At 51.4% G+C, this 12,928-nt stretch overlaps 1 protein-coding gene across 1 annotated transcript in view; it reads right to left on the bottom strand.

The window, feature by feature from the left end:
- Positions 1 to 12,928, bottom strand: part of DNAH2 (dynein axonemal heavy chain 2) — a 92,650-nt gene that overhangs the window by 68,860 nt on the left and 10,862 nt on the right. The window contains 9 exon segments of the mRNA XM_045045382.1: positions 609 to 791; positions 1,059 to 1,188; positions 1,551 to 1,756; positions 2,091 to 2,178; positions 2,592 to 2,749; positions 3,215 to 3,406; positions 4,611 to 4,849; positions 5,019 to 5,129; positions 5,691 to 5,919. Of these exon segments, the coding sequence (XP_044901317.1) occupies positions 609 to 791; positions 1,059 to 1,188; positions 1,551 to 1,756; positions 2,091 to 2,178; positions 2,592 to 2,749; positions 3,215 to 3,406; positions 4,611 to 4,849; positions 5,019 to 5,129; positions 5,691 to 5,919 (1,536 nt within the window).

Raw genomic sequence — 12,928 nt, 5'->3', positions numbered from 1 at the left:
CGGAAACTCGGGTCAGGAGAAGTTGGCAAAAAAAAGTAAATCACGGGAGGTGAGGACGGAAGAGGTACGACGTTGGAAACCAGTACGGGCCCTTCCTCCCCAAGTCCCAGCTCAGCGACCGTGAAGCGGCCTCTGCTGTCCGCAGGCCGCCTGGTTCTCACCAGAACCAATCACATGATGGCAGATACCTCAAGAGCGTTAGACCTACGCGCCCAAAACTGCCCTTTAGAGGTTGTTGGGTTTTTTCTGGTTCTTCATGCCTGCTGTTCTAGACCAGGCCCTTCAAGGGCCACAGCTGCCCAAGGTCGTATTCCTCCTCTGACGGCCCAGCTTCTCAGACGCTGGGCCGGCTCCTCCTCTCCAGCTTGACAGGAAATTCCTAGCGGGACTCGGGTTCCACCCACCACGCCCGCCGTCGCTGTGAATCCCAAGCTCCGGCCTCGTCCCCGTCCAGGCCCCGCACCTGCCAGTCCCCTGGCCCACCTCGGCCTCCCACCATGGAGACGCTCTGGGGAAACTCCCGGGGCGGGTCCCCGGCCAGCACGGGGCACAGCCCCCAACCTCCACCGCCTCACGAGAACGAGTCTGGGGAGAGGCCAGGCGCTCACGTTCATGACTCTGTCGATGCGCCGCCGCAGGATCCGCATCCAGTGCGCCTGTCCAGAGAACTGGGCCACGTAGGGCTCCAGGTACGGCCATTTCTTGTTCAGCTCCCGGTTCACGAGGGCCAGCTCGCTATTGAACAGCATGTACAGGTCCACCGCCTTCTTGTCGTAGGTGCGCTTGATGGCCTAAGGAAGAAGGGAGAGAGCCTGAACCCGCGCCCCGGCGGATCCAGGGTCCCCCCCAGGGACTCAAGCTGGAGGACACCTTCTCCCGGGGCCATCTGGAAACTCGGGAGCAGAGGGAAGAAGAGGCTCTGGCGGTGGAGGACAGGGTGGGGGGGGGACGTGGGAGGGCACGACTGGAGGTGGCACGGAGCCGGGAAGGATCAGGAAGAACTGAAGGAGGCAGAGGAGAGGCCAGGCGGGGCGGGGGGGGGGGCGGGCGGGCAGCACCTCCCGCGACGCGAGCCGGTGGAAGGTGTCCAGCAGTAACACTCCCTGCTCCACATCTCGGACTAACTCGAAGGCGGAGGTGATCAGGTTCTGAGTCATCACCTCCAGGTCCTTGACTCCAGAACGAAACCTGCGCCGTTAGAGAAGCGTGATGAGCGTGATGACCGGTGACTGGCAGGCGCCCTCACCTGCCTCAAGGCCATGTCCCGAGTGAGACTCCCCCCGGGCTGATACCGAGGGCCTCCCCGGTGCCAGGCGCGAAGGGCGTCACGTGCCCGACTCCGTTCGTTCCGCAAAGCGATACAGTGAGGTTGGGTTCTACCACTAGGCCCTCTGTTTTAGTGGAGGAAACAGGCTCTCACTGGTTAATGGGGTGTGCCCAGCATCACCTACTGCGGCCCCTCCTCCAGCCCCGCCCCCTGTGCCCCGCCCCACCCCCCTCCTCCCCAGCCCAGGGCAGGGGTGGGATGGGGGGGGGGGAGGCACTCTCACCTGTTGTAGTCTTCGTGCCAGGACGTGTTCTTGACGTCCAGGATGCCCCCGCGGACAGCCCGCAGCATATGGAGGTTTTTGTGAAAGATGTCCTCGATCTCCAGCAAGTTCCGTGTGATCTGGGGCCCCTGGGCCCCAAAGAAGCAGGGAAGGGGACCCTGCTTGCCGTCTTCCCAGCGGGCAAAATGATACTGGCAGTCACAGACCTACAACGAAGTCAGCGAGCGTCAGGCCTCCCTGCTCTTGTTTCTGACCCCGTAGGCCCTGAGCTCTTCGGTTTGGCTCAAGATGTCTAAACACCAGGGAGGACCCACCAGACACAAGGAGCTACTGGGATGAATTGGGGCTGCAGAATGAACTAGAAGACACCGGGCAGTGATAACAGGCAAGAGTCTAAAAGGACGGGACAGAGGTGGGGCACACAGTTATGCAGAGTCCAAGCAGTAAGCTCCCGGCTCAGCCTCTGCCCTGTCTCTTCGGCCCCTGGCCGGGGTCTGGGGTCCACTGCGCCCGCCCCTCCCTCCCTGACAGTCTGCCCACCTCAATGAGGTCCTTGCAGCGCTGCACAAAGGCATCCACCTGAGCGAATATGCTGGTCTGGTCCAGGACCCAGCCCCGGTTGGAGAACCTACATCCAGAGAAAGGTGGACCGGATGAAAATGTAGGAAACGGCCTGCACGAAGCTCCAACTGGGAGTCCTGGGTTTGGGGGCCTTAGAAAAGGGGACCCCAAGAGGCAGTTTTCCTGAGCCCTGAAGGGAGGAGACGCAAGATAAGGAGAAGCAGAGAGGAGGCAAAGCATCTCCGTTCTAGAAGTTTTAGAACTTCAGACTTTCGGGCCAAGAAAGCCAAGAAAGGAGGAGTGAGCCAGGAAGGATTCCCGGGACGAGGGAGAGGAGGAGCCAGGGGTAGGCACTAGAGTATCTGCATCCGGAGAGAACTGGGACCGGGTCTCGGAACCGGAATCCGTAGGCGTTAAACATCTGCGCTCAGCGGGAGTGGCAGGGGTGACGGACGGGACCGTGGGGGACGCACGGCGTACTGGGTATGCATCTGCACAGCCTGTAGGTAGTGGTCTTTCCAGGCCTGGCAGCACGAGATGCAGCCCTGGAGGTCCTCCTTGCTGGAAGTGACGTAGCCCTCGAAGATACGGTCCAGGGAGATGGCGTGACAGCACAGGCGGATGATCTCATTGCTCATCTGCGGACGGGCGGACGGGCGGACGGGTGGCCCGAGTGGCACCCACCCCTTCCCCGCTGCTCCCTGCTGCAGCCCAGCTCACTTCCCGGCTCAGCCCCCTGTCTCAGTCAGCCCAGATGGAACGTGGGTCCCGCTCCTCAAAAGCCGGCGTCCCTTCCCAAACCTGCCTCTCGCCCACTGCCGTGTCCGGCTTCGGAGATGAGAAAACAAGGGCCTTCCCCTCCTGCCCAGCTCAGCCTGGGCGTCTGTGCTGCCTGCCTCCCCCACCACGGAAACAGGCTGTCCAGCCCAGGCCCCCACCCCCACCCGGAGCCCGCTGGAGCTGAAGAAGCCACGGGTCTCTGTCCGAACCCCCCACCCCCACCCCCGGGCCGCTCCCCACTGCCTGGAACTGCGGATGCCCCTTCCTCAGCGAATCGGGCCCCTCTGCTAAAGCCCTCCGCCCCACCCCTGCGGAACACGCACCTTTCGGAAGAGGGAGGTCAGTCTCTCCCGGGTGTTGTAGTGGGGAGAGTTGACCCAGATGATGCGGATGAGGCTGATCAACTTGGGGAGCTTACTGGAGATGTCCTTAGGCTGCATGTAGGCCAGCTCCTGGTAGGGCTCCTTCAGGATCGACAGAAACGTCAGGTTTGACTGGGCTTGTTGGAAGCCATCCTGGCAGGGAAGACCAACCAGGAGTGAGTCCCGTCCGTTGGGAAGAAGCGGCCCGGAGCCAGCAGCGTTTGCCCATCCGGAACCCCGCCCTGGCCTGCCTCTCTCAGAGCCTAGCCAGGCATCTCAGGTCTCCGTGGGCCCTCAAGAGCGGAGTTCATACCTGTCCGCTTTCGTTCGTACTTCCCACCGCGGGGCCTTGGTGTCTTTTCCCGTGGGGAGTCTCATCTCTCCCACCAGACTGGGATTCCCTACGCTCAGGGTTTGTGTCCACTCCCCCCAGCATCTCCGGCTGAATTCAGAACCCCGCCCACTCAGTAACTGTTGATCAACTGACCGAACACCCTCACGGTTTCGCCCAGTATCCCTCACCGCCCTGGTCTCGAGCAGGGTTCTAGACTTTTCCACGTAGCTGTGGCTCAGTTCCCTGAAGACCTAGCTCAAAATCCTGCCCGGGAAGAGAAGGCCTCCGCCTTCTCTGCCTGTATTCCACAGATCACTCTGCCCTTCTGCGTGTCCCCAAAGCTAACAGAATCATCTCGTCATACTTTATTAAATTTATTTTTTAAGCGTTTATCTTGCAATTCTCTTGGCTGAACCCTATGGGTTCCTCTTTGACCCCATGCCATCTAGTGATTCTGTTTTGTGGAAGCCTTATTTTCTGAGCTGGACTGTAGGGATGGGGTTCATGGAGACAGATTATAGGGGTGGGGCTCATAGAAGGTACTCGGTGTTTATTTGTTGACTGACTGCAGTCTCCCTAACTAAACTATAAGCTCCTTGGGACCTTGTGTTTTCCTCCTTGTGTACTCCCCGCCCCCCCCCCCCCAAGTGCAAGTCCAAACACTGGGTGGATCTGTCTTTGCTGTTGATCCTTACTCTGGCTCCTTCTCCTTAGCACCTGATATTGTCCCACCCACTGTTCACTTTCTGCTAAGCCTCTATCCTTTTTTTTTTTTTAACGTTTATTTATTTTTGAGAGAGTGAGAGAGAGAGATCGAGAGTGTGAGCAGGGGCGGGGCGGAGAGAGAGGGAGACCCAGAACCCGAAGCAGGCTCCGGGCTCCGAGCCGTCCGCACAGAGCCCGACGCGGGGCTCGAACTCACGAATGGCGAGATCATGGCCCGAGCCGAAGTCGGACGCTCCACCGACTGAGCCCCCACCCCGGGCGCCCCTTAAGCCTCCGTCCTCTGGCCCGCTCACCAACCTGGATCTGCTGGGCCAGTTTCACGAAGGGTGCCAAGTAGGACGACTTGGCAAGGTGCAGGATGGACTCGATGTGCTTCACTCCCTCCTTCACCAGCTGTTTACTGATGCCAGACAGGTCCATGCACCGGTTGCGCCAGAACTCAACCTCCTCCAAAGGACCTAAATTTTCCCCTATCTCCACAGACTCCTGGGCACTGAGCACCTCCTTTATCTGCCGGGTCCAGTGGATCATGGAGGCTGCGGGGGAGAGCACAAAACCTCTCGCGCCTCTTTAAACTGCTCCCCCGTTGTGTCCTTCCCGCCGCCGCCCGCGCAGCCCTCCCAACCCAGCTCCTTCCTCGGCCTCTGGGCTGCCCCTCCGCTTTCCCCTCGGCCCCGCAACACACTGGCAATGCCAGCCACTCACTCTCCAGCCGCTGCACCAGCTCCTTGTCCTTAACTACCACCTCGGGCTCCATGTTCATGGCCTCTGCGGGAATGTAGAGAACCGTGTGTCCCTCCAGTTTGTAGCGAGTGTCTAAGGAAAGAAAAGGACCGTGGAAGCTCACAGACGGGACTGAGTTTATGCTACCCCAGTTCCAACAGTGGTTGGTATTCCGGGGCCCAGGAAGTATGGGGGATTTCAGGAGAACGGGCAAAAGAAACTACGACTCCTAATTTTTTGACCTCAAGAGGGAAAATGACAGAAGGCAAGAGGGAAGCCTCGTTGAGGTAAAATAAGAGATTATCATAAAATAAGGTCAAAGATCTGGACCGCGTCTTCAACATTCTCTTCTACGATGCATGCGCTCCCCCCAGGAGCCCCATACCGCCCGCGTTTCCCCTGACCCCACGTGTACTCATGAAATACCCAACTCTATGTTTGAGCAGATCTGGTCAACCGTCGACGGCAGAAAACCGTACCTGTACTGGGAGGCAAATTCTGCACCCCGACCCACGTGTTCAGCAAACACACACAGGCACCGACTCCGCGCCGGGCCGCACAGGTACTCGGGAGGAATCTCCCACCCGCCTCGCTCGCCCCTCCCGTCGGTGGGGCACCAGACAGGAACCAGGCACGGGGGGGTTTTCTGCTCACCTGTCAGGCAGGCCAAGAATCTGTGCAAATGAGAAGCGAAATGATTTCGAATACTCTCAGGCCAGGTTGCATTTGCAAAGATCTGAGGGGCAAAGACGCCACTGAGCAGCCGAAGCAGGGCCGGGATGTAGGAACCACGCACCGTCCCAAACTGCACGGTGGCCTCGAAGTTCTCTGGAGTGATGGGAACCGGCGCTTGGCGTATGAAGTAGACAATCTGGTTCTGCGTCTGCATGGAAGACAAGAGGCCAGAGATCAGCGTCCAGACCCCAGCATGGTACCCAACAGGATCTGAGGCGCCGATCACGAAGGCCTGGCTGAGGTCTCGGCCACGTTCCCTTAGGGCATCCTGGCTCATCTCCAAACGTGTCACGGTGTGCTTCCTGTGTCTTTCAGGGGACATAACAGAGTCCACACCCAGAACCACAGGGAGGAGATGCAGAGAGCATGTCTTGAAGGGAGGGAGGGACGGTGTATTCTGCCCACCTTGGTCCCGGAACCTAGTACAGTTGACTGGGACACATTAGATGCTCCATAAATGTTGGACAGATGGATAGAATGAAAGGGATAGAATGGGGGAAGCACTTGTAGGTATAGGGAAAGCGGGAAGGAGAGGAATGGAATTAACAGGCAATTGACTTGGGTGTTTCCATCTCAGTTGCATAAACTTCTCCCCCAATTTTCCATTTACCCCTCAACCTGGTTAATGGTGAGTTTGTGTGGCTGTTGTCGTTGCCCACATCCAGAAATGTACAGCTTTCGTGTAGTTAAAGCTTTACAATTTTCAAGTTCCTGACTTCCCTACATGCTCAGAAAGGCCATGCCTCCCTAAGATCAGATCTGCCTTTCGTGTGGGCGTGCATTTGACTACTCTTTACAATGTAGTTCATTCCAAAAACTGAAAATGAAGCACAAAGAAATTAATAACCATCCGTCTTCCCGCTGCCCAGAATTAAATTTTGGCATTTTGGGTCTTTTTTTTTTTTTTAAAAAGCTTAACACTATTATTTTTCTTAAAATGATATATATATGTAATACCATATGATTTCCCTCCTGTGTAGTATTCAAGAAATAAAACGAGCAAAGGGGGAAAAGAGAAAGAGGAGCAAACCAAGAACCAGACTCTCGGGGTGCCTGGCTGGCTCAGCTGGCTTTTGTGTGCTGTATTACCGGTGTGTACATGTTAAGATTAGTGAGTGTGTGTGGTATATTGTGCAGTACGTGTGCAGTGCGCATTGGCGTGATTCTAGGATATGTGTGGTTTGCCTGTGTGTGTGGTGTAAGTGTGGTATGTATGAGTGAGAGTGCATGCAACTCTTGATCTTGGGGTTGTGAGTTCGAGCCCCATGTTGGATGTAGAGAGTACTAGAATAAATAAATAAACTTAAAAAAAAAAAAGAGAGAGAGAGAGAGAAAAGAAACAGACTTTAAACTATAGGGAAGAAACTGATACTTTCCAGAGGGGAGGTGGGCGGGAAGATGGGTGTAAGAGGTGACAGGAATTAAGAAGAGCACTTGCTGGGGCGCCTGGGTGGCGCAGTCGGTTAAGCGTCCGACTTCAGCCAGGTCATGATCTCGCGGCCTGTGAGTTCGAGCCCCGCGTCAGGCTCTGGGCTGATTGTTTGGAGCCTGGAGCCTGTTTCCGATTCTGTGTCTCCCTCTCTCTCTGCCCCTCTCCCGTTCATGCTCTGTCTCTCTCTGTCCCAAAAATAAATAAATGTTGAAAAAAAAAATTAAAAAAAAAAAAAAAAAAGAAGAGCACTTGCCATGCTGAGCACAGGGCGATTAAAATAAAAACTTTTTAAAAGGGGGGGGAGGAGCCCCTGGCTGGCTCAGTCAATAGAGCATGTGACTCTTGGACCTGGGGTTGTGAGTTTGAGCTCCATCTGGGGCATAGAGATCACTTAAAAATATCTCTGGGGTGCCTGGGTGGCTCAGTCAGTTGAGCGTCCGACTTCGGCTCGGGTCATGATCTCGCAGTTTGTGAGTTCGAGCCCCACGTTGGGCTCTGTGCTGACAGCTGGGAGCCTGGAGCCTGTTTCCGATTCTGTGTGTGTCTCTCTCTCTCTGCCCCTCCCCTGCTCACACTCTGTCTCTCTCTCACAAATAAACATTAAAATTTTTTTAATAAAATAAAATATCTTTGAGGCACCTGGGTGGCTTGGTCAGTTAAGCGTCTGGCTCTTGATTTTGGTTCAGGTGATGATCTCAAGGTTCATGGGATCGAGCCCTGCGTTGGGCTCTGCATTGACAGTGCTGAACGTGCTTGGGAGTCTCTCTCTCTCCCTCTCTCTCTCTCTCTGCCCCTCCCTCCCCCCCCCAAAATAAATAGATAAAAATTAAATAAATAAAGACATAAAATCTTTTGGCACCGGGGTGGCTGTCAGTTGAATGTCAAGAGTTGGATGCTTACCCAACTAAGCCACCCAGGCACCCCTAGTATTAATTTTTATTTAAATGAACTGAATGTTCCTAGATTCTTTATTCCTGAGTTCTTTATTTGGTTCATTTCTTTCTTTTCTTTTTTTTTTTTTTAAGATTTTATTTTTGAGTAATCTCTACACCCAACGTGGGGCTCAAACTCATGACCTCAGATCAAGAGTCTCACGCTCCACTGAGTGAGCCAGCCAGGAGCCCCTATTTGGTTCATTTCTTAATGGAATAGATTTCCACTGATGATAAATATATATTTAAGTAGGGTTCTTTCAAGATTGAAAATGACCACCTCTTTGTTGCCATGGTATTTGACCATCTCGGCTGGGTATAATACCCTTGGGGCACACTGTCCTTCCGAGAGAACTCTGAGTGTGTTCTTCCTGGTGATCAGAGAAGTGGGCAACCAGCCTAATGTTTCCTCGTGGCAGACTATTTGTTTTTTGGCGAGGGCTAAGTCATTTTTTCCCAAATTTTTGTGTTTTAAATAATTCCAACTCATAGAGGAATTGCAAGAAAAATCCAATGAACAGCACACCCTCCATCTAGATTCATTATTGTCAACATCTGTGCTTGAGGGAACCCTCTTGCTCGCTCCCTCTCCCAGCTGAGCCATTTGAGAGTTAGCAGTAGACATCGTGATAGGGCGCCCTTAAATACTTTGGCATATAGCTCTGAAAAAGGATATTCTCCAACACATCCAACACCATAATTATCACACACTCAGAAGACTGAACTTCATACGATACTTGATATAATACACAATCCATATTCAATTTTCCCCAGTGGTCCAAATAACGTCACATACGGCTGTTCTTTGCCACCCAGGATCCAATCCAGGATCACACACAGCCGTGTCTCCTCAGTTTCCTTGCATTCCACACGGTTCTCCCGTCTTTTCCTTTTTTTCCTTTTTCTTTTTACTTTATTTACTTATTTTGAGAGAGAGTGCAGATGGGGAAGGGGCAGAGAGAGAGAGGGAGAGAATACCAAGCAGGCTCCGTGCCACCAGCGCAGAGCCCAACGTGGGGCTCAAACTCACGAACCGTGAGACCATGATCTGAGCCGACCTGAGCCACCCAGGCGCCCCCACCACCACCACCACCCCTGTCTTTTTCTTTCTTCCATGGCATTGATCTTTCTAACAGTCCAGGCCAGTTGTTCTCCAAAATGTCCCTTAACTTGGATTTATCTGATTGTTTCCTCAGTATTAGATGCAGGTTAAATCTTCTTGGCAGGAATACCGCATAGGCGATGTTCCCAAAGAATTAATTCCCTCGGAGTTCAGTAGCTTACCTAAGATGCGTGTTGACATTAAACATCGTGTAACAAATTTTGTGGAAGAAAAGTATGCTCTGCCAATTCCCAGATTCAGTTCCTTCTGCAGGTCAAGGAAATTCTTTTGTGCTTTATCTTTACATTTCTATTGTCTCATTCGTTGGCACTCTATATTAGATCACCTGTCTTATTAACTTTCCTTTAATCGTGTCGTCATTGGCTTTCTCTTCCTCGCGCACTAAGATGATCTCGAGCCTCTCTTCCCTGGCAACTCGGGTCTGCAGCGGTCGCTCGTCAGTCCCTCGCTGTTTCTAACCTACTGGGTTTTGTCACATGCTGCTATGTTCATTTCCTAAAATTTGCAATCTCCGTTTTGTGGATTTCCCATGTTGCATCATTTCACCTCCCAGCTTTTTAAAAATTGAATTCATGCTCTCGTTGGGTTTGTTCCGAGCACAAATTCTGTTGTGAGGAATTTCCTCCTGCTTGGCTCTTTTCCTCCTGTGTCTGCTTTGTTCCATTTGTGTCCCCTAGATGTAACATGCCTGCGGCTGCCACGCAATTCCTCTCCGCCTTCCACATGCGTGAGCAGTTTCTGTGACCCCGTCTTTTCTGCTCTAACAGACTGTGGGTGACTCCTTGATGGCCTGCTGGGAGAGCCGTGTTTCTTTTCCCCCTCCAAGCGAAAGGATCGCGTATTTTATGTTTTATTCCCTCTTCGCCAGCCTAAGAGGATAGCACGAGGGGATGGGCGGGTGGTTCAGGCTAATTTCAAAAGAACGTAAAATCTCTGAGGAAATACCTGGGCGCTTTCTTCCTTTTCAGGTTTTGTTACATGCCCCGAGGGTCCCATCTTGCTGGGGGTCCACCATTCCCCTGGGAAGAACATTTCTGTCACTCAGAGCACAGACCTTTCATTGGTCCCCACTTCATCAAGTTTCTTAGATTAGATTATGCTTCTTTCCTTCTTTACTCTTGGGTGTTGTTTATATTTTTTTTTCTGGTTTTACCTTTTGCTCCTTTTATCAAGAGTAATAATTCTTTAAAAAAATTTTTTTAATGTTTATTTATTTTTGAAAGAGAGAGACAGAGCATGAGAGGGGGGAAACACAGAATCCGAACCAGGCTCCAGGCTCTGAGCTGTCAGCACAGAGCCTGACACAGGGCTTGAACTCACAAACTTGTGAGATCATGACCTGAGTCAAAGTCGGACGCTTAAGCAACTGAGCCACCCAGGCACCCCAAGAGTAATAATTCTTTAAGGAAGTTCAATTGGCCATCTTGACCCAGAAGCATACAACTAAGGCTGTAATCTCGTTTAGAATGTATTTCAGCATACCAAATAAATTTTCTCTTTCTTGAGGCATAATTGACAAATAAAAATGTATAGACTTAGGGTATACAACCTGATGCTCTGATACATGTATACACTGTGAAATCATCACCATAATCAACCGAATGAATATATCCACTATCTCATTAGTTACCATTTTTTTCTTTTTCTTCTCGTGGGCACGTGTGTGTGCAGTGAGAACACTGAAGACGTACCCTCTTAGCAAACTGCAGGCGCACACACATGGTAACTGTGGTTACCATGCTAACAGATCTCCAGAACCATTCACCTTGCATAAATGAAACTGCACCCTTTCCCTCCAGTTGTATTGAGATATAACTGACCGATAACACTGTTAGTTTAATGTGTACAACATGATTTGATATATGTAAAGTGAGGCTCACGGGAAGTTTAGTTAACATCCATCACCTCACGCACTTATAATTTTTTCCGTCTCATCTTGAGAACTTTTTAAGATCTACTCCCTTAGCAACTTTCAAATACATGCTATTGCTAACTATAGTCACTGTGTTGTACATTATATCACCAGAACTGATTTCTCTTAAAACTGGAGGTTTGTATCTTTTGACCACCTTCAACCATTTCCCCTACCTGCCCACCCCCTCACTCTAGCAACCGCCAATCTGTTCCGTTTCTGTGAGTTTGGGGTTTTCCCCCCCTAGATTCCACACACGAGTGAGATCATACAGTATTTATGTTCCTCTGACTTATTTCAGCATAATGCCCTCAAGTTCCATCCAGGATATTGCAAGTAGCAAGATTCTCTTTTCTTTCTTTCTGTTTTTAACTTTTTTAGGAGAAAAAAACTGAGAATCAGAGACCATCTCCACGCACTGTCGGTGTGGAGCCTGATGCGGGGCTCAGTGCCATGAACCACAAGATCATGACCTGAGCCTAAATCAAGAGCCCGCTGCTTAACCAACTGAGCCACCCAGGCGCCCCGGGCTTCTTTTCTTTCTCACTGCTGAATACTGTTCCATCGTGTGTACATGGAACTTTCTTTATCCATTCATCCATCGGTGGACACTTAGGCTGCTCCCATAGCTTGGCTATTGTAAATAATGCTGCAACGAACGTGGGGTACAGGTATCTTTTTGAGACAGCGATTTCATTTCCTTTGGATGGATACCCACAACTGGATTGCCAGATCATCGGGTAGTTCTGTTTTTAATTTTCTGAGGAACGTCCATCCCATTCTCCAGAGCGACCGCACCAACTTACATTCCCACTAACAGTGCACGAGGGTTCCCTCTCCTGCACGTCTTCACCAACGTTTGTTGCCTCTTGGGAGTCTATTTGACGATGGCCATTCTGACAAGTGTCAGGTGGTATCTGATACCTCGCTGCGATTTTCACTTGCGTTTCTCCCATTGATGATACGGAGGCACCTTTTCAAACGCGCGTTGGCCATTTGTAGGTCTTCTTTGGAAAAATGTCTCTTCAATCCCTCTGCTCATCTTTTGATCAGGCTGTTCTTTTTGCTATTGGATTGTAGGAGTTCTTTATATACTTTGGATATTAACCTTTTATCAGACAGACGATTTACACGTATTTTCTCCCAATCCTTAGGTTTGCCTTTTCATTTTGTTGATGGAAGAAGCTTTGCTGTGCAGAAGCTTTTGGATTTGATGTAGTCCCGTGTGTTTTTTCGCTTTGTGGCCTCTGCTTTTGATCTCCTTGTGCCCTCTGACCAACATCTGCCTGTTTCCCGCTGCTCTCCCCAGCTGATTAGATTTTTAATGGAAAATTTTTCTATATTTCCCAATTCTATTCACCGAAGGATCTGTTCTTCCCCACAGATTTTAAATGCAATTTTTAGAGAAAATGCTTACATCTATGCGTCTGTACTTGGTGTCTTTAATGTTGCATATCAATGTATATTCCTGTCCCAGTACAGCTCTGTTGTAATTACTTCAGTTTAATTAGAAGAGATTTTCGTATTCACAACTCTCCTACATTACTTTCCTTCTTCACGCATATTTCTGGATATATATTTTTTAATGTTTATTTTTGAGAGACAGACAGAACGTGAGCGGGGGAGGGGCAGAGAGAGGGAGACACAGAATCCCAAGCAGGCTCCAGGCTCCGAGCTGTCAGCACAGAGCCCAACGCGGGGCTCGAGCTCATGATCCAGGAGAGCATGACCTGAGCTGGAGTCGGATGCCCAACCGAC

This window comes from Felis catus, chromosome E1 (assembly GCF_018350175.1).
Source record: "Felis catus isolate Fca126 chromosome E1, F.catus_Fca126_mat1.0, whole genome shotgun sequence".
In the NCBI taxonomy this organism is placed as follows: domain Eukaryota; kingdom Metazoa; phylum Chordata; class Mammalia; order Carnivora; family Felidae; genus Felis; species Felis catus.
The sequence above is the reverse complement of the archived record's forward strand: the minus strand, read 5'-3'. Positions and strand labels throughout refer to the sequence as shown.